The 22,913-nt window shown below is 40.2% G+C and overlaps 1 protein-coding gene across 2 annotated transcripts in view; it reads left to right on the top strand.

Moving 5' to 3' along the window:
* Positions 1-13,348: 13,348 nt before the first annotated feature.
* LOC128249659 (uncharacterized) overlaps positions 13,349-22,913 on the top strand; it is a 36,724-nt gene continuing 27,159 nt past the window's right edge. Inside the window, exon 1 of one of the 2 annotated variants that reach the window (XM_089364855.1) lies at positions 13,349-13,453. In XM_089364855.1, coding sequence (XP_089220981.1) covers positions 13,405-13,453 — 49 coding nt within the window. In that variant the 5' untranslated portion in view covers positions 13,349-13,404. Of the gene's footprint in view, positions 13,454-13,552; positions 13,685-22,913 lie in introns of those variants that run through there. The other variant, XM_089364854.1, reaches the window with a different exon arrangement.

Raw genomic sequence — 22,913 nt, forward strand, 5'->3', positions numbered from 1 at the left:
TTCTCATTTGTTAATTACTCTAATCACAAATATCAGACATCAAAATAGACAGCAGATACAGTGCCAAGGGAGCATTGCCATAACAATCATGGCCATAATATCATTATGTCCATAACCATGTTGGCCACAACCTTCCTAACCCGCATAACCATAACCCTCATGGCTGTTACAGAACTTTACTCCATGATATGATATTTCTCTGTGATTACAGCACTGATTTCATTCTTACACTGGCAAAATTAGTGGAACATTGAACTAAATGCCTTGTGGTATTATTCAGTTAGTTAAGATCTTTTACATTCCAAGTCTAAATGCTGGTGAGATAAAATTTGTTTTTCCTCTTTTCCATTATGAATTAAATAAAGTCTTACTCAAATACTGGAATTGATACACTTGACTGTTTCCACCCAACAAAATTTCGTCATCATCATCATCATCATCATCATCATGTAACATCCTTTTTTCCATGCTGACATGGGTTGGACGGTTTGACAAGAACAGAAGCGAGCCAGAGGGTTCAACCAGGTCCCATTGACTGTTCTGGTATGGTTTCTACAGCTGATGCCCTTCCTAATGCCAACCACTTAACAAAGTGGACTGGTTAATTTTTACCTGGCACCAGTACTGATGAGGTTGTCAAGTATCCACAAGATAAGACCCACCCCCACCTCAGCTGAGTGAATATAGAATGGAGGGATAAGAAGCTTTGATGGAGGGAAAGGAGCAGAAGGTGTCTTGCCCAGCTAGAAAGTGAGAAAGAAAGAAAGAGATGTGAGGTTCAAGCACAATGTGAATATGAAACAGAATTGGAAGAGCACCGAGTGAAAGTAGCATGGCAAATGATTAGAGATAGGTCTACAGCCCTGATATAGTTATTAGTTTACATTGCAAGAATCGGTAGAGCATCATCAAAATACTCTGTGGCACTATGTATTTATAACCTTTTGGGATGAAATTGAACCATGGTCAATTTTGCCTTTCATCCTTCCAGGGTTTACAATACAAAGTACCAGTCATGTGTTGGGGTTCATTTATAGTCCTATTATGTGTCCAAGATGAAAATGGAATCATATAACATGAAGTCTTATTTTTCTTTGGATTGATTTATGGCTAATTAAGTATATGTGTTGTTATATAATGCAGCTATTGACTCAACCAGATTGCTGCTGCTGCTGTTGTTGTTGTTGTTGTTGTTGTTGTTGTAATAATATTCTTAGTGGTATATCAACAATTTATAATAGATTTACTGATCTACTAATGCTGTCAAAAGCGACAGCTATTTTAATTCAAGCAGTTATCGTAATAGATATCATCACCACCATCATAACCATCATCATCATCATCACCAGCACTGCCATCATCATCATCATCATCAACATCATCATCGTCATCATCAACATCATTGTCGTCATCATCGTCATCATTATAATAATTATTGTTATTGCTAAGTGAGCTGGTAGAACTCTTAGCAAATTTTGGACAAAATGCTTAGCAGCATTTCACCTGTCTTTACAGACCTTGTCTTTCAACCTTTTGGGGGTTGATAAAATAAGTACAAATTGCTGGCCTTGTGCTGATATTTGAAACCATTATTATTACTATTATTATTATTATTATCATTATTCATCATCATCATCATCATCATCGTTTAACGTCCGCTTTCCATGCTAGCATGGGTTGGACGATTTGACTGAGGACTGGTGAAACCGGATGGCAACACCAGGCTCCAGTCTAATTTGGCAGAGTTTCTACAGCTGGATGCCCATTATTATTATTAATTATTATCATCATCATCACTAAGGCTGCCCCTTGGCAGACTCCTTAGCATACCAGAAAAAATGCTTTGTAGTGTTTCACCTGTCTTAATATTCTGAGTTCAAACCCAGTAAGGGTCAACTGACCACCAGTCAAGTCCTGGGGTTGAAGTAATTGACTAAATACTTCCTTTTAAAATTGCTGGCCTTGGGCCAAAATTCAAAAGAATCATCATCATCATTATATTATTATTATTATTATTATTATTATTATTATTATTATTATTACTTTAATTTCCATTTAGTTTTTGTGTTGGCATGGCAATGTGGTAAGAAACTTGCTTCCCAACCACATGGTTCCAGGTTCAGTCCAATTGCGTGGCACTTTGGTCAAGTGTCTTCTACTATAGCTTTGGGCCAATCAAAACTTTGTGAGTGGATTTGGTAGTTGGAAACTGAAAGAAGCCTGTCGTATATATATAAATATATATATGTATGTATGTACATATTTGTGTGTCTGTATTTGTCCCCTCACCATCACTTGACAATTAGTGTTGGTGTGTTTTCATCCCTGTAACTTAGCAGTTTGGCAAAAGAGATTAATAGAATAAGTACTAGGCTTACAAGGAATAAGTCCTGGAACCGATTTGTTTGACTAAAGGCGGTGCTCCAGCATGGCTGCAGTCAAATGATTGAAACAAGTAAAAGTGATGGTGGTGGTGGTGATTTTCCTTTTCCAACAGTCCAATCTGTTGTGTGTATATGAATAATAATAATAAAAGTAATAATGATAAATTTTAATGGCCTACCAATATATACAGTGAGTTTCTCTGCCCTAGGTGTCGGGAAGACACTTGGCAAGAAATGGAAACAAAATTGAAAGAAGAAGATAATGATAATAATAATCCTTTCTACTATAGGCACAAGATCTGGAATTTGTGGGGATAGCTGATCACATTGACCCCAGTACTTGACTTTATTTATCGACCCCAAAAAGATGAAAGGCAAAGTCAGCCTCAGTGGAATTTGAACCCATGTCCATGCACACATGGTTGTGTTGCATGTGCCTGGTGAACCCGCATCAGATGGGTAGCCATGATGGATGTACTGGGCTTCATATATTTGTACCCCAGTGTCGCTTTAATGGTGTGTGCTGGTCTCTCGCTCAATAATAATGATATTAATTTTAAGTGTTAGCAGCCTTATTTCTTGTTCTATCTCACTCAACAAAAAAAAAAAAAATCAATATTTGTCCCTAAATATTTGCATTGAAAGGTCACTCTCTGAGCCAAATAGAGTGGTTTGACAGGTTTGGACAACAATCTTCCTGCTCCCCATAACTCCAAGCAATTAGAGTTATTGTCAAACATTTATTTTTATTTTATGTGTTTTTTGCAAATTAAATGACTGATGGTGGATTCATTTTGCTAATTTACAAAACCTTGATCAAAATCTTGGCAGTGCTCATGGAAATAAATGGTCAGTGAGGAGAGTTCAGTTAAAATCTTGATTTCACTTCTTGGTCATAGATATTTCACTTCCCTTTCACTCCAAACAGAAGTATGAAGACGATTACACCAAATACTGAATGTCACACTTAGTTTCCTTGTAAATCTGAAGTCTTGTATTTATAAATTAAAAAGAAGAAAAGAAAAAGAAAAAGAAAAACAGAAAAAGGTGAATCAATAATTTCAGAAAGGAGTTTGGTGATGAGCTGGCAGAATGACATTTTGTCCATTGTTAGGTTCTGAGTTCAAATTCTGCCAAGGTTGACTTAGCCTTTTACCCTTTCGTGGTCAATAACATAAGTACCAGTTGAACACTAGGGCTGAAGTAATTGATTTACCTTTCACTGAAATTACTGGCCAGAGTTTGAAACCAATAATTTCAGAAATGACTGAATCGTTACAAGTTATAGAATTTATTTGAAAGGAAAGACAATTCCTTGCAATAAGTATTTAGTTCTATCAGTTTCCGTTCTGAGTTCAAATCGTTCTAGATTCAACTTTATCCTTCATTCCTTCTGGTTCAACAAAATATATATTCCAGTGTAAGGTTAAATCCAGGATCTGCGAAAGCTAACGAGTCTTCTGTTTCAACAACAATCAGTCTGAAGGAAACTTCAAGAAATGTTGATGAGCGTGATTGCAGAGAGAAGTGGAAAGTGGGATGCCTCAGGCGTTACCATTCAATGTATAGTTACAGGAAGATGGCAGCAGTGGTGGGGCTGTTGGTAGTGAGGTAAGAACATTAGTTGCAAATTTTGGCACTAAGCCAGCACTTCCAGGTGAGGGGGGGGGGAAGAGGAACAGTTGATTACATTGACCCCAGTGTTCCTTTGATACTTATTTTATCGACCCTGAAAGGTTAAAAGGCAAAGTTGACCTCAATTTTATTTGAACTCAGAACATGAAGACGGTTGAAATGCTGCTAAGCATCAGGTGTGTGACTGATTCTAGCTGGTCACTCGCTGCCAGAGTAAGCGAAGGATAAAGGAGTGGATGGAGGTGTTGAGGAAGAGGAGACTGTGAGAAGGGCTAAAATGTGAAAGCAAGGAATCAGAGAGAGAAAGAGAGAATGAGAGGCAGAGAGACAGACAGAAAGAGAATGAGTAAGAGACAATGGACAGCAACAGGATGTTGGTCAGAATTTTATGAAAATAGAATGGTCTGACGTAAGTAGAGCAATGGTCAGGTGAATAGAGAGAAAGACATTCACAATCACACACACACACACAGTGATAGGAGCAACTGTTTCAAAACACCAGCAAATATAAAAAGAGACTCACCCAGCAATAAAAGCAGCTACAGATACAGAAACTAAGCCATATATACACCTATATAAACAATTGCATGGGGGAAGAAGCAAACAAGTACATGAAGGGTGGGAGCGAAGTGGGTGTGTCAGGTTCTATATTTAGAACATTCTACTAAACATCCTGTTGCTGTTCATTTCTTTTCTTTTTTTTCCCCTTTCTCCCAGCTCACTTTCATTTCTGACCCTCTCACACTACTCCTTTTTTCCCTCTGCACTCCCTCCTCCCCCAGTTTTACTCTATGTATCAATCCCCTGCGCACCCTTTCTTTTTTCTCTGTCTTCCTTCTGTAATCAGTGCCAGCAGCCAAGTAAGCTATTTTCCAGGTGTGGCTGTGTGGTTAATAAACTTGTACTTGTGACTAAAAAAAGAAATCATCATCATCGTCATCGTCGTCGTCGTCATCAACATCATCATCATCATCAACATCATCATCATCATCGTCATCATCATCATCATCATCATCATCATCAAGCTGACTAGCTGGTAGAACTGTTAGCACACTAGGTAAAATGCTTGGCGGCATTTCATCCGTCTTTACGTTCTGAGTTCAAATGTTACCGGGGTTGACTTTGCCTTGATCCTTTCAGGGACTGATGAAATAAGTACCAGTTGAAGACTGGAGTGGATGTAATTGATTTACCACCCTCACGGAAATTGCTGGCCCTGTGTCAAAATTTGAAAGTATCATAATTATTATTATTATTATTATTATTATTATTATTATTATTATTATTATTACTATTATAACTATTATTTTCATATACACTCAACAGATTACACTGTTGGAAAAGAAAAAATCCTAACATTGAGCTACAACAATGAGCCTTAAATGCCAAGAACCCCTCTATTGGGTTACTACTTATTATTATTATTATTATTATTATCTATAGCTTCTTTTCATTATTTCAGCTCCTTAGTACTGGGCATCCTCCGCAGGTCAAGAGTAGCAAGGGCACTTTTGTTTTGCTATGCATGCTAAAATTATCACCACATTTATTCCATATTAGATGGAGAGTGCTTTCCGTAGTATATGGGCTGTACCGATCAAGGTTATCTTTTGTAGTTCACAGAGATTGGAGTTACCAGGGAGTTGCTTAATATACTTCTCAGCTCCCTTCTTTATCATTCCCAACGCACCAATTACCACTGGTATTATCATAGTACTAAGCTTCGACATTTTTGTGATTTCAATTTGCAGATCTTTATAGTGAGAAAGCTTTTCGTGTTCTTTTCTTGAGACATTTTGATCTTGTAGGACTGACACATCTATATATATATATATATATATATCTGACGGGCTTCTTTCAGTTTCCATCTACGAAATCCACTCACAAGGCTTTGGTCGTCCCGAGCCAATAGTAGAAGACACTTACCCAAGATGCCACACAGTGGGACTGAACCCAGAACCATGTGGTTGGGAAGCTGGCTTCTTTCCACACAGCCACGCCTGCGCCTATCAATGATGTTATTAATATTATTTTCAGTTTTGCAGTTATGGCAGTATTACTTCAGTTGCCTTTCAATATATATCTCTTGGCTAATTGCCGTTGTTGTTGTTGTTGTTGTTATCATTAATAAGGATACTTATATTGTTACTGCTTTTTTGTTGGGATTATTACTACTTTTATTGTTGTTGATGCTGCTGCTGCTTCTATTGTTTCTTCATTCCATTTTATTGATTATAATTCTCACCTCATTGTTGTCGAAATAACAATGGGCATCATTGTGCTTCTGATATTAGGTGGTTGTAGGGGTGGGGTGGTTATGTGAGAGTACGTTTTTGTTGGAGGTCATCTATGGTTATCTGAGGTCATCAGTTGGATTTGACCTTAAGTTATGTGTTAAATTAGATTTGATCTCAGATCATGTGTTGAATTGAATTTGATTTCAAATCAGATATTCAAAGCAAGATGCATTGTAGCCAGCTTACACCAGCTGCTTAAAGCACACACACACACACACACACACATGTATGTATATATATATATATGTATATGTATATATGTATGTATATATATGTATGTGTATGTATATATATATATATATATATATAAAAATATAAATATATATATATACTGTTTACATCTCGCTCAGAGATTTAATATCGCCTATTTCTCCTTTTTTGAGATCAACGACGGTTCGTCGTTGGAAAAATCATATAGCATTTTGTGAGCGGGGTGTTTTCATCACTAGCTGATGATTAGCACACACTGAGAACGGGTAACCACCCAGAAACTCGAGTCCGTGTGTATCACGTAAGTCTAGGGATGGGAGCAATGACCTCCCCTCGCAAATGCTAATCGGACACAGCCAGTTGGAGGAGATATCCTCCTGGGGCTATAAACGTCAGAAGCACCTTTCCGTGTATGATGCCACACTTCGTTGGCAATTACACACACACACATATATATAAATAAATATATATATATATATATATATATATATAGACACACACTCATATATATGTAAGAACGACCGTGCGAACTCAAAAAGGAGAAATGGTGACGAATGGAAAAACAGAGGACTCCTTTTATTTAAACGTGTCACACGGTCAAACACAAAATTATATATCAATGATGATATACAAATAATGTTATACTACGATAACATTAGTGAATTCGTAAATACCAGTAATGAAGAGACGATAGAAGGCAACCGTATGAAATGAATAACAGAGATATTTATTATGGCGGTAAAGATGTGTGTATGTGAGAGTGTGAATGCGACATATAAGAACATAATCAAAGACAGGCCGTCGTACAAAGAAAAGTGTGTATGTGAGTGATACATGTATGTGTATGTGAGATATTACAGCAGATAGAAAGAGAGTCAGTAACCGTGAGCATTTATACCAGTTCTTAGAGTACCATTAGTATGAGTCTGTATGTGAAAGAAGTGAGGCGTATGTTTGGCAGAGCTTATCACTAGTTGTGTTTTGGCTTCGATGCCAGGGCAGATTCTTCGTTATACAGATGTTCGTCGCTGGCTGAAATTCTTGTCTGTTTATTTATCGTGGTGAATATGAATCACCTAACAGAATCGAAGAGAGAGATGTGCCGTGGTGGTTTGGTTTGGTGTACATAGAAAGTCGTGTAGACGCTGGTGGAGATTGATGCTGGTTAGTAGTAATCGTAGAATCGTGTTGGTCATGACGATGATGCTGGTTAGTAGTCATAGACTCATGTTGCTGATGTGGCGGCGTAGTTGGTGGTCATCGTTGGACGAAGCTGTTGATGTGTCGCTGGCTGCCGCTGCTGCTGCTGTCGTGTGGTACACGGAACAGATCTCAAAGAGAAACTGAACCGAGACAAATTTGCTGGGTTTAATGTCGGTCTATTTATAGCGAATTATCGGCTCACCAGACATCATAAAAATACTCTCTCACGTGACCTTATTAAGGGCTGTGATTGGTCAGTTTGCGTTCTGGCGGGAACGGTTCGAAGAAGTTGCCGCTTCGAATATTAATCAGTCACGTGATGACAAGGAGATGGGTTCTCCGCTACGCCTGCGCTTGTTTATATTTAAATGAGAAGATTGTATGTAATGGCGATAGGTAGTTTCACTACATATATATACACACACACACACACATATTATCCGGAATGTATAGTATTATATATCCATCACAGCTGATCTTACCAATCAGTTTCACGCTAGGAATACAACGGAGTGTTAGGTAAGAATACGATTATATTACCTGATGCTCATCAAGGTTAGCCGATATGGAAAGCAATATGGTGACTGTTCTCTAGTGTCAGAGGTAAATGGTCACACCTGGTTTGTATTTGCTTTGAAAAAGATGGTGAAACAGAAAAGAGCAAGGGATTAGGTTAGGAGTTATGTCCCTTGGTTAGACTTGCTGTAAAGCTGGAAGGGTTTTCTTGGAGTGTTTGTGGGAAATGTGTGTGTTATTCAGTGTGGTGCTCCTGTGAGGATGAGGTGTGTGGTATGTGTAGTGATGTCATACGTAAAGTTTTTTCCAGGGGTGTAATACATACATATATAAATTCTTCCAATTGCGAGCTTTCTTTTCAGGTACACGACACTGCTTCCCCCTTTCCCAGGCTACAGGCCCACACCCCCAACACCCATACTGTTAGGATTGGCACCCTCAACGTCGGCACGCTGAAAGGTAGATCTGGTGAAATTGTTGAGATGCTTGAACGGAGACGCGTAGATATGTGCTGCATCCAGGAAGTAAGATGGAGAGGAGGTTCTGCGAGGTTCCTCACAGGCAAAGAACACAGGTACAAGATTTTCTGGGCAGGGAACACTGACGGGGTCGGGGGCGTAGGAATATTTCTAGCGGAGAAATGGGTGGATAAGGTAATCGAGGTCGTTAGAGTAAGTGACAGAGTACTTAAGATTAGACTAGTGCTTCATCATAGATTAGCTACTGTCATCTCAGCCTATGCACCTCAACCTGGGCTACCAGATGGTCTGAAAGACCAATTCTATGACACCCTCTTGCAAACTACCTCGTCGACGAGTGACAGGGACCTTCTCTTTGTGGTTGGAGACTTCAATGGTCATGTCAGACGTCGTGCTGGAGGCTTCCATGGCATACATGGAGGCTATGGCTTCGGTTCCCGCAACGAGGAGGGAACCAGACTGCTGGAGTTCCGTGATGCAACCGATCTTATGGTCTGCAATACCAACTTCAGGAAACCTGCCAGTCACCTAGTCACCTACCGCTCCGGCAGACACTCTAGCCAAATCGACTACATCCTCGCCAGAAATAGAGAAAGAGGGCGGCTTATAAATGCCAAAACCTACCCTGGCGAAGAATGTACCCCACAACATAGATTAGTAGTTAGCGACTTTGGGATCAAGGCAAAATGGGTGCCCAGAATTAGACCGGCTTGGAGGAGAAGGGTGTGGAAGCTTAAAGACCCTGCAAATGGACAGAGACTTAGAGACAAGTTACTTGAAGCATTTAACGAAATAGAAGGGGATATAGCATCATACAACGTGGAAGACAATTGGAGATTTCTGCGGGACAACCTGTTGAAAGCCACCGACCAGATTTGTGGGTGGTGTAAGGTCCCCTCCCGACCCAGAGTAACGTGGTGGTGGAACAAGGAGGTAGACAGGGCTATTAGACAAAAGAAACAGGCTTGGAAGGACTGGAAGAACGGTGGTAGCAGGGAATTGTACCAATGTGCCAGAAGGGAGGCTAGGCGACAGGTTTATTTAGCCAGAGGGGAAGCAGATAAGGAAAGATTTGCCAACGTTCTGCGCCATGAGGACCAAAGACTCGAGGTATTTCGTGTTGCAAGACAGTGTAGGAGAGAGAATAGTGATGTTGTAGGAGAGAAATGTGTTCGCATGGATGATGGTACGCTTGCACTAAATGAGGCTGCAAAGAAAGAGGTCTGGAGATGCCACTACGATAATAAAGAGAATGAATGGGAGGAAGAGAGCCTGCTGTATGTCGACCCAATAGAGGGACCAGCTATCCGAGTTGATAGTACCAGGGTAGATAAAGCAATTAAGAGTATGAAGACCGGGAAAGCCCCCGGCCCATCAGGAATCACTGCAGAGATGCTCAAAATATCTGGCAGTGTTGGCTATAGCCTAGTCACCCGTATTACGAACCAGGTGATACACGAAGGAGTCATACCCAATGACTGGTGTAGCAGCATCATAGTCAACTGCTACAAAGGTAAAGGTGACGCTTTAGATACAAATAATTACAGAGGCATCAAGCTGTTAGATCAGGTTATGAAAGTTACAGAGAGGGTCATAGCCCAACTAATTAGGGAGTGAATCAATTTAGATGAGATGCAGTTTGGGTTCGTGCCAGGTAAAAGCACTACTGATGCCTTATTTCTAGTGAGACAGCTGCAGGAGAAATACCTAGCTAAGGATAAACCTCTGTACCTGGCTTTCGTTGACATGGAGAAAGCCTTTGACAGGGTCCCCCGATCCCTTATCTGGTGGTCAATGAGGAAACTTGGGATAGAAGAATGGTTAGTGAGAGCTGTGCGAGCCATGTACAGAGATGCTGCCAGTAAGGTGAGGGTTGGAAATGAGTACAGCAATGAATTCCGGGTAGAGGTAGGGGTCCACCAAGGTTCCGTCCTCAGCCCCCTATTATTTATCATAGTCCTCCAGGCAATCACAGAGGAGTCCAAGACAGGTTGCCCCTGGGAGCTCCTCTATGCTGATGACCTTGCCCTAATTGCGGAGTCACTATCAGAACTAGAGGAGAAGTTTCAGGTGTAGAAGCAAGGTCTAGAATTGAAGGGCCTTAGAGTCAACCTAGCTAAAACCAAAATCCTAATAAGTAGGAAGGTAGATAAAACACAAACCCCTTCAGGTAGATGGCCCTGTTCAGTATGTAGAAAAGGAGTAGGTAGTAACTCTATAAGATATACCCGGTGCAAGCTATGGACACATAAGAGGTGCAGCAACATCAAAGGCAGGTTAACTAGCGAGTTAGTTTTTGTTTGTGGCAGATGTTCAGGTGCAATAAAGACTGTAAACAAACAGGAAACAACTTCTATCTCATTCCAGGGTGAAAAACTAGAGGTAGTCGATAGCTTCCGCTATCTGGGCGACCAAGTTAGTAGTGGGGGTGGGTGCACTGAAAGTGTAGCTGCTAGAATAAGAATAGCCTGGGCAAAGTTTAGAGAGCTCTTACCCCTGCTGGCGACAAAGGGACTCTCACTCAGAGTAAAAGGCAGACTGTATGACGCATGCGTACGAACAGCCATGCTACATGGCAGTGAAACATGGGCTGTAACTGCTGAGGACATACGTAAGCTCGCAAGGAATGAAGCCAGTATGCTCCGAGGGATGTGTAATGTCAATGTGAATACCCGTCAGAGTGTAAGTATCTTGAGAGAAAGGCTGAACATTAGAAGCATCAGTTGTGGTGTGCAAGAGAGACGATTGCGCTGGTATGGACATGTGGTGAGAATGGATGAGGATAGCTGCGTGAAAAAGTGCCACACCCTAACAGTTGAGGGAACCCGTGGAAGAGGTAGGCCCAGGAAGACCTGGGCTGAGGTGGTGAGGCAAGACCTTCGTACATTGGGCCTCACCGAGGCGATGACTACTGACCGAGACCTTTGGAAATGTGCTGTGCGTGAGAAGACCCGGCAAGCCAAGTAAGATCGTTGCCAGTGCCCCTGGACTGGCTCTTGTGCGGGTGGCACATGAGATGCACCATTTTGAGCGTGGCCGTTGCCAGTACCGCCTGACTGGCTCCCGTAGGATTTTCGAGTGAGATCGTTGCCAGTGCCCCTGGACTGGCTTGTGCGGGTGGCACATAAAAGACACCATTTCGAGCGTGGCCGTTTTCGTGCGGGTGACACGTAAAAGCACCCACTACACTCTCTGAGTGGTTGGCGTTAGGAAGGGCATCCAGCTGTAGAAACTCTGCCAAATTAGATTGGAGCCTGGTGTTGCCATCCGGTTTCACCAGTCCTCAGTCAAATCGTCCAACCCATGCTAGCATGGAAAGCGGACGTTAAACGATGATGATGATATATATATATATATATATATATGTGTGTGTGTGTTATAACTTGCAGTCAGAAGAGAAGGCAGTACCCGTGGCCCATGGCTTTTTACGGGGCTTCCAAGACAAGTAGAAAGTAGGGAGTGGAGGGATAACAGACCAGGCCTGAAAGCTTGTAAGAGTATCTATTGGATTGAAGAATAATTCATGGGCATTTTTCAGAAATAAAACGCATTGGCAAAATGTTTTGTTATTTAAACGAGAAGTTTTTGCTCTACAAGACAATGTTTTGATTTTTTAATTTTATTGAGTTTTGTGTATTTTCAGATCATGAAAATGGAATGCCAAGTGGACAAAACTGAGCATTTTCGACATCATTTACTTTTTGCATTTAATCGAGGTGTTAAGGTTGCTGAAGCTGCTCGTGAGATTTGTGCTGTATATGGAGAAGGAACAATGCCTCAAAGTACTGCCTGCCGTTGGTTTTTGCGCTTCAAAAATGGGAATTTTGACCTCAAGGATGGATCACACACTGGTCGACCAATTGGGTTCGATGAAGAGCGATTGAATCAACTTCTTCATGAAAATCCATGTCAAACGACCAGAGAATTGGCGGAGCAGATGGATTGTAATAAGAAACAACTGTAGTGAACCACCTTCACTCAATGGGCAAGGTTCAGAAACTTGGCGCTTGGGTGCCACACGTTTTCAGCGAAAACAACAAGAATCAATGCTCCACAATCGCCGCTAGTTTGCTCGCTCGACATCGCTCAACACGTGGTCAGAAACAATGTTTTCTTTACCGCATTGTCACTGGCTATGGAAAATGGTGCCTTTATGTCAATATGAAACAGCGAAAAGAATGCTGCCTCACCCTCCATACTCTCACGACTTAGTGCCATCAGATTTTCATCTCTTTCGACCGCTTTCGAACGCTTTGCATGGTGTATCGTTCAATAATGATGTGGAATTGAGGGCTTGGTTGGATGAATTCTTTGAGTGAAGACCTGGAGATTTCTATCGCCGAGGCATCGAAAAACTTATTGAACGATGGGAGGAAGTTGTAAACAACAATGGAGTGTATATTATTGATTAATTTGTTGTAGGCTTTTGTTTAAAATAAATTTGAAAAGAAACGCTCATGGATTATTCCTCACCAGCCAAGTAAGCTACAACAGGTTTTGAACTCAAAATACAAATAGGAAGAACAAAACTCACAAAGTAGCCAATCCAATGTTTTTACAGTCCTGCCAGTTCTTCAATGTGGACTGGAACTTCGGTTTTTTTTTTTTTTTTTTTTTTGTCAGCCCCAAAAGGATGGAAAGTGAAGTTGACTTTGATGGGGTTTGAACTCAGAAAGCAGAATGAATATTTTGAAGCATTCTATCCAATACACTAATGACTTTGCCAACGGTATTTATTCTCTTAAGTATTACGATCTTTTTTATTTTCAACTTCATCACAGTTACTCCATTTCATTACATACATCCATGCTATGAAATATCAATCACATGAAAATCTCCCACTAAACACTTCATGATATACGTTTAGCTTTAATCCTTTCGGCCCAGATGATACATATTTGTACCAGTCAAAAATTTTACAACATATGTGATGCTGTATGGTACCGCTCCAATTTTTCTGGTAAGTATGTAGCGCCAGACGTATGATCGGAGTGTATGACACTGTAATGACAGCTCAAAAGGTTGAAAGGGTGAAAGTAAGTCAGTTTTGCAGGGCTTACACCTATCCGACCATTAACTGCATTCGGAAATTCTAGCTACAAGTAATTTATACAAGTATCATTCTACAGTTATTGGTGCTGTTGTTCTTGTTGTTGCTGCTGCTGTCATTTTTGTTTTAGACCCTGTAAATACTTGAGTGTAAATACTTATGTTGTTCAATGTGGACTTCTGTATTTAACATAGTATATGTGATTTGGGAGAAATTTTGCTGCTATTTCTAGTAGGCTGAAAGGCCGCGTACAGCATCCTTCAAGATTATGAATTTATGATAAAATATTCGTTGTGAAAGAAAAGAACCAAAATAAATTGAATCTATCAGTGTTTGGTGTATTTTAATAGAGCCAAAATTACTCTATGATGTTCTCAGTCTTATTGTTATTCCATAGATTTTCTCCAGAAACAACAATGGCCAGCAATTGTTGTATTTTCTGCTCAAACAGAGCCGACTTGGCGTCTCCAGTACAGAAATCAGTCAATGGATTAAGGAATCAATCAGTCGATTAAACAATATTAATAAACTATGTTTAAAATATGTTGGTTTGTCATAAAGGGGAAAAGAATATCTAAAGTTTTGGCCAAATAGTGAGGAAATATTTTAAAAACAAAAAGGTTGATCCTTTTCAGATTCCATTGGTTAAGAGAATTTGAGTTGCTTTTCGGTTTTTCCATTGCAATAAAACCATCGAAATCCTTCGCTCCACACCCTTCTGCTAGAGAGGATGCTGGTCCATCATAGATAGGTTTTTCTCTCTGTCTCAGGAACTGAACCGGCCACTCTTAGCCAAAACTCTAGAATTGTCAATACCACAGTGTTGAACTAATGTTCTTAACAGTAAATTTTGGTCGTCACTAAATGACCGAGAACTTAGCCAGAGATTAGTGGTCTGCACTACTGTGAACAGGCAGTGTGTGTGTGAGAGAGAGACAGGAGGATAGAACGTAAGGCGAGGGGGTACATAGTAGAGGTGGTACCCTGACTCTTTGGCTGACCCCCCCCCCCCCCGGTTCCCTATTGATTTGTCTATCTGCAATCTCTAGAATATAAGATAAATGGTCTATAAATATATAAAATATTACGAAAGAAACAAAAAACAGATGGAGAGGAGGGAAAAAGGTTGAGATTACGAAAGAAGCGAAAGGAGAAACTATCAAGAAGAATTCTTTAGAGTTTTTCGTCGGTTTGTATTGCTTTTTTTTATTATATTTTCTTTTTCTTTAATGCTTTATTTTTTTGTTAATGTTTAATTTTGTCCAAACATAAAATAAAATCAAAATCAGATAAAAAGGAAAGGAATAGTTTGGGTATATTGGAGGGAAAAAAAACAATAGAATTAAATGTTAGATATTTAGTTTGGTGAGAAGGCTCGTTGCCAACTTTTGGAAGAGGAACAGTCTTTTTATAAAAAGTGTAAGATAACATTAAGCAGCCAGACGAGGAGATTGCAGTTAATTTAGAGCAGTTTTCATTTCCATAGTCTTTTATTTATACGGTCTTCAAAAGAACAAACCAGAAATCGAATGAGCTGATTGTGTGCAGCATCTGAGAGCAATTGTGTGTGTGTGTGTGTGTGTGTTTGGTTGCGAATGAATTTTTTAATTTTATAATTTCTTAATTTTTTAAATCTTTTAAATTTTGTAAAAATATATTAGGAAGTTACATATATAGATATTTTAATTTTTATTCTTATTTTTAATGAAGATATCTAAGAATTTTTATGATTAAGTAGGATCCGTTAAAAATGATAATAATATACAGAAAAACAGCCTGAGGACGCACCAGCGGATTTATGTATTAGGTGTAGCCTGGTAAAACATACCACCAGCGTAGAAACACGTGTAGCGTTAATGAATATTATCTTCTTTCCTCACAGACTAATAACAGGTAAGGTATATATATATATTTTTAATGTGTTTATATAATGTTTAACTAATTCTAATGTACTTTATTTTATTGTACGATATAGTAGGCTTTAAAATGATTATATTATTAGATTAGTATTTTGGATATAATTTTCTGTGTACTCCAGAAAATAAGGTTGTCCTATTGGTAAAATCCCAAATTTGTAATAATAATAATACCATATATATATATATATATACGACGTGTTTCTTGCAGATTCCGTCTACAAAACCTCCTCCCAAGGGTTTGGCCAGTCCAAGGTTATAGTAGAAGACACTTGTCCAAAGTGCCAAGCAGTGGGATTGAACCAGGGACCAGCGATTGGGAAGCAAGCTTCTTATCACATAGCCATGGCTACGCCAGTGTATTGTATATTTTTTTCATAATTAACCATCAGTTTTATTACTGGGGGATTATGACACTGTTAAAAAACAAAATGTACCAACAGGGAGAATTGGATGTAGATACGCTTTCGATTTTGCAATTAATATTCGCTATTTTGGTAACAATATATCCTAGTAAAACTTGATTTTAAATTATTTCTGTCAGAATTTTCATATCATTTATGATTTCGGAAAATGGTTAGTTAAGTTAAGAAAATATTTAGTAGGCGCAAGCGTGGCTGTGAGGTAAGAAGTTTGCTTCCCAACGACATGGTTCCGGGTTCAGTTCCACCGCGTGACACTTTGGGCAAGTGTCTTCTGCTATAACCTCGAGTCGATCAATGCTTTGTCAGTGGATTTGGTAGAAGGAAACTGAAAGAAGCCTGTCATATATCATCATCATCATCATCATCGTTTAACGTCCGCTTTCCATGCTAGCATGGGTTGGACGATTTGACTGAGGACTGGTGAAACCGGATGGCAACACCAGGCTCCAATCTAATTTGGCAGAGTTTCTACAGCTGGATGCCCTTCCTAACGCCAACCACCCAGAGAGTGTAGTGGGTGCTTTTACGTGTCACCCGCACGAAAACGGCCACGCTCGAAATGGTGTCTTTTATGTGCCACCCGCACAAGCCAGTCCAGGGGCACTGGCAACGATCTCGCTCGAAAATCCTACGGGAGCCAGTCAGGCGGTACTGGCAACGGCCACGCTCAAAATGGTGCATCTCATGTGTCACCCGCACAAGAGCCAGTCCAGGGGCACTGGCAACGATCTTACTTAGCTTGCCGGGTCTTCTCACGCACAGCACATTTCCAAAGGTCTCAGTCAGTAGTCATCGCCTCGGTGAGGCCCAATGTACGAAGGTCTTGCCTCACCACCTCAGCCCAGGTCTTCCTGGGCCTACCTCTTCCACGGGTTCCCTCAACTGTTAGGGTGTGGCACTTTTTCACGCAGCTGTCCTCATCCATTCTCACCACATGTCCATACCAGCGCAATCGTCTCTCTTGCACGCCACAACTGATGCTTCTAATGTTCAGCTTTTCTCTCAAGATACTTACACTCTGACGGGTATTCACATTGACATTACACATCCAACGGAGCATACTGGCTTCATTCCTTGCGAGCTTACGTATGTCCTCAGCAGTTACGTTCGTACGCATGCGTCATACAGTCTGCCTTTTACTCTGAGTGAGAGTCCCTTTGTCGCCAGCAGGGGTAAGAGCTCTCTAAACTTTGCCCAGGCTATTCTTATTCTAGCATCTACACTTTCAGCGCACCCACCCCCACTACTAACTTGGTCGCCCAGATAGCGGAAGCTATCGACTACCTCTAGTTTTTCACCCTGGAATGAGATAGAAGTTGTTTCCTGTTTGTTTACAGTCTTTATTGCCCCTGAACATCTGCCACAAACAAAAACTAACTTCCTAGTTAACCTGCCTTTGATGTTGCTGCACCTCTTATGTGTCCATATCTTGCACCGAGTAGTATAGAGTTACTACCTACTCCTTTTCTACATACTGAGCAGGGCCATCTACCTGAAGGGGTTTGTGTTTTATCTACCTTCCTACTTATTAAGATTTTGGTTTTAGCTAGGTTGACTCTAAGGCCCTTCAATTCTAGACCTTGCTTCCACACCTGAAACTTCTCCTCTAGTTCTGATAGTGACTCCGTAATTAGGGCAAGGTCATCAGCATAGAGGAGCTCCCATGGGCAACCTGTCTTGAACTCCTCTGTGATTGCCTGGAGGACTATGATAAATAAGAGGGGGCTGAGGACGGAACCTTGGTGGACCCCTACCTCTACCCGGAATTCATTGCTGTACTCATTTCGCCTCTACCCGGAATTCATTGCTGTACTCATATATATATATATATATATATATAGAGAGAGAGAGAGAGAGAGATGTGTATATTTATGTGTGTGTGTCTTTGTGTCTGTGTTTGTTCCCCATTACCGCTTGAAACCGGCGCTGGTATGTTTACGTCCCCGTAACTTAGCGGTTCGGCAAAAGAGATCAATAGAATTAGTAGTAGGCTTACAAAGAATAAGTCCTGGGGTCGATTTCTTTGACTATGATGCGGTGCTCCAGCATGGCCGCAGTCAAATGATTGAAACAAGTTAAAGAATAAGGCATGAGATTTCAATTGAATACAGTTTATTTTTCCCCCCTGTTTGAAAATCATTCGCAACCACACACACACAAAAAAAAATAACAACGCGAGGACGTGGTACATGTAAAGTATTAGCAGACGTTCAGGGAAGGAAATAGGGTATACACACACACACACACACACACACACACACATACACACACACACACACACACACACACACACACACACACACACACACACACACACACATTTATATACATATAGAGCAATGGTTCTTCGTATATGGAGTGGAAAGGGCGATTCGTCACCTTCAACAGTAGTTAATGGTAAATGGTAAGTAGTTTAGGGTATCAGAAAAAAGGAAACTTTAAGATATATGCTTCGGCTGCTTATGTCCTGAGTTGAAATCCCGCTGAGATCAGCTTTGCCTTTCAACCCTCAAGGACCGATAAATTAAAATACCAGCCATGTACTGAGGTCGATAGTATCAACTTAATCCCTTCCCTTAAAACAGAAGTTTTCTTCTTCTTTTTTCGCTTAGTGAATGGGAATAATGTACAATGACCGACATTTCGCGTTCTTCATTTCTGGTCCACGTGATACAGCTAAACCACATTTCCTTTCATATCGCACATCCGAAACCCAGAGTGATGGTCCTGCAGCTACGTTGCAATAAAACAGGTAAAGAACGCTGTCTACAACACAACAAGTCTTGACCATTCAAACTGTCCAACTCTCATCGCATTTAGTTCACTTCACCGCTTTGATCATGCATTAAACTTTCTCTGTTCACTCTCCCAACAATAGCAGCAATTTTATAATTCTCGCAAAAGTCATTTTATTTCGTGTAGAAACCAACCTAGAGACGTTTAAACTAAAATCCACTGGATTCATTTCACACTTTATAAAGCTTTTAAAAACATTTTTCAAAAATCTGAGAATTCATCTCAATTAAACACTGGAGAGAATAGGAATACGTATCCATATTCTCTTTTAAAAAATAATTTAGAAAAAAAAAACTTAATTTGACAAAGATTTCGTTAAGCATATAAAGGTAAAGGAAACATTTTGGGAACACTATTAATTGCCATCTGTTATGTCCCTTTGAAGAACTAACATGCCACTACTTCAACAAGGGAAATGACTCTTGCATTACTAACAAGGGAGGTAATCCAGAGTTTTTTGGGGTTTTTTTCAATTTGTGCTATTGACCTTTGGCACAAAGGAGTTTCAGTAAAAATCGTGAAGTATAAAAAAGATCTGAAATTAACATTCTCCTAAACAATATAAATAAAAGCAGGAATGATGTTAGAACACCAGGTGGTTTCACAGTTAGCAACATTCCAACAGATACTATATTGCCTGCCAGCCAAACTACATTACCAGCTAAAACAACAGACCATTGTCCCTCTACTACGTCTATGGTAAATAGCAGGCAGAACCGCAGCGGTCATTTTATCAGTAGTCTGGTTTATATACTGTTGAAATATGTCCTTAACAAAATTTTTCATGAAAAAATAACTTTGGCTTCGAAATTCTCCCTCGAAGAGAGCGTATTCTCAACCAAAGAAAGCAAAAGACTAAAAGACATTGTATTAAAAGGTATCAATGAAATTGGCGAGTAGTATTTACATCAGTATAATGAAGCGTCATGCAGGGAGATGAACGCCTGTCTCGAAAGCCTGTCTGTTGCTGCAGGGCAGAACAAGAACGACACTCAAAAGGGAAACAAAATTGAAACAACAAAGAACATGTCATCATGGGTTTTGAAGTCAGAGGAAAAAATAGATGGTTTTACGGAAGGCCATCATCCATGTGATGATGCTTATTGCTTGCAAAAAAGCAAACCCCTAAACGTCTCAACGACAAAAAGTGAAGAAGGAGATAAAAGTGAGTGATGTTTGGAGACGGCAAAAAGAAGACACGCGCTTGCAAACTGATCGCCCTCAAGCAGGAACTAAAAGCTGTCGGTGAGAAACTCCGACACCAGAGGAGAATAACCGAAAGAAGAACAATAAACAATAAATGTTACCGGAACCATGCAGCTGTGTATAGGGACATGAGAGGAGAAGCAGTGAACATCACAGAAGCTCCTTCGCGAGAAGATATGGACTCCTTCGAGAGTAAAATTTCGAGCAAAGAGATGAAGTTTAACAGAGTTGTTCTGTGACTGGAAAAATATTCGAAGTAATTATTGTTCCTGCATTAAGACCAAAACATACAGCATTGATGGGGATACACTTGTGACTGTAATCCAGAAACTTCAGGGTAGAAAGAACCGGGAAATTATTGGATACTGGTACAAAAAGCTAACCTTCTACAGACCATATCTTATCAACCTGTATCAGTAAACTCTCAATGGGAACAGTAGCTTACGACACTGGTTAGTTCTGACGAAGATAAAACTGTTCCTTAAAAGTAGAACCACCTTAATGGCAAAAAAAAAAAAAAAAAACCACTGGCCAATTGCATACCAGAACTTAATGTATAAAATATATACAACATGTTTAAATCTCTTTGTCGAAGACCATTGTGAAAGTAATAAAATAATCACACCAGAACAAGCAGCTGGAAGGAAGAGAGTCTGGGGATGTGCCGAGCAATTGTTAATACATAAAAATGTAATGTCAGAGGTGCGGAAGCATACAAAGAACCTGGTTTCAATGTGGTTGGACTACAAGAAAACTTTTTATCTGTTCCACTCTCGTGGATGCTGGAAGCTCTTCAACTTGCTAAAGTTCCACTGAGCATAGTCCAAGTCATAGCCGATCTGATTTCATCATTGACCTGACTTCATCGTAGGCCATCAGCTTGAAGTTAAATACAAGAAGTGATTGCATTATCACTGATAGCATGCAGTATCACAGAGGCATATTCTAAGGGGACAGCCTCTCTATGATGTTTATATTATTTGTAAACCCATTGTCATTCATGTTAAAGAAGTCTGAAGGAAAGAAGTCACAAGGAAAGAGATATATCAAAATTACACACTGTTTCTTTATGATTGACTTGAAACTATATGCAAAGAATATGGATGAGATGAAAAAGAGCCTTGATCTGGTTACATTATCAAAAGATATAGGCTTGGAGTTTGGTCAGGATAAATGTTGCTATACGGTGAAATGAGGGAAAACTCTAAAGCAGACTAACATCTCCGTCAATGACTTATCTGATGAAGAATGTAACAGGTATCTTGGAGTGGATGAAAGCATATCTTATAACGGCACCTGTAATAAAACATGTGTCACTAAAGAATATTACAGCCGAATAACGAAACTTTGGGCCTCAGAACTCTCTGCATTCAATAAAACAGTGGCCCACAATGTGTTTGCAGTGCCATACCAACATTTTGACGGCTTGACTGGACGCTTGATGAGATCCGAGCTATTGATGTAAAAACCTGAAAGTTACGAACAAGTACACACAATTTCTACATAAGCAGTGACGTAGACCGCGTCTACCTAAAACGAAAACAAGGCGGCAGAGGCTTAACGTCGATTCAAAATGCCTTTGAATGTCGTATCATATCCATTCGGCAGCATCTTTTAACCACCAAGCATCGAAGTGCATCTCTTGACCAAGTTTGCATACATGAGGTTGATAACATCATAAGACTTAAAAATACTTCGCATCAGTATTATGAAAAAGAGAAAGCAGATAAGGAATTATAGAAAATATTAATCCGAACCCTAAAGCTTTCTTTAACTTTGACAAAGAAACAGCCTCAGTACGTTACAAGATGGGGTCCTCTCTTCCAAAAAGATGGCTCATTCATAGGAAAACCAATGAGGATAAGTGAAATTCTGAGCGAGCAGTTCCAAAGTGTGTTTACGCCTCCTCTGGGACACAGGCAAATGAACGAACGACCAAATTTCTTTGCCACTTTACTTGTAACGAAAGAGGAGAATAATAATTACATCGGCATTAAAGATGTAACACTGGCCATAGATGAGGTAGACGCAAACTCTGCTGCTGGCCCTGATGGATTCCCAGAAATCCTTCTCAAATCGTGCAAACGAGTCCTTGCAAAACCACTGCAGATTCTTATTCAGAGCTCTCTTGCAAGTGGTAAGCTCTCAAACAAACTGAAGGAAGGGCTAATATGCTCCATCCACAAAAGAGGAAGCAGAGCAGATGCTAAAACGCATAGGCCTATCTCTCTGACCTCACACATTAGCAAAGTCATGGAACGAATAGTCAGTAAGAAACTAATTGCGTTCATTGAAGAGAATGATATGGTGACTGGCACCCAGTATGGATTTCGACAAGGTAGAAGCTGCCTGATACAGCTCTTACAACATTACGACTGAGTGTTAAAGCAGCAGCTCAACGACTCAAGAGTAGCTGTGATATATCTCGACTTTGCAAAAGCCTTTGATAAAGTTGACCATGGTATGATGCGTTACAGACTGCGTGATCTCAGCATTGTCGGAATCCTGGAGAGTGGCTGCATGACTTTATGAAACATAGATGTGAAGCAGTGGTGGCCAATGGGGACACCTCAAAAGAAACGTAAATAGTAAGTGGTGTTACACAGGATACTGTCTTAGGACCACTGCTATTTATAGAGGTCCTTTCAGACACGCCCTCAACTACTCAGATGAGCCAATCTCACTAGCTATGCAAATGACAAGTCTCTCAGACGATTCAGAACCCTGGAAATAGTGCGCATTTGCAACGAGAACAGGACGCAGTATACAGATAAGTTGAGAACAACAACATGCAGT

The sequence above is a fragment of the Octopus bimaculoides genome, chromosome 16, assembly GCF_046866305.1.
Source record: "Octopus bimaculoides isolate indiv1 chromosome 16, ASM4686630v1, whole genome shotgun sequence".
NCBI lineage: Eukaryota > Metazoa > Mollusca > Cephalopoda > Octopoda > Octopodidae > Octopus > Octopus bimaculoides.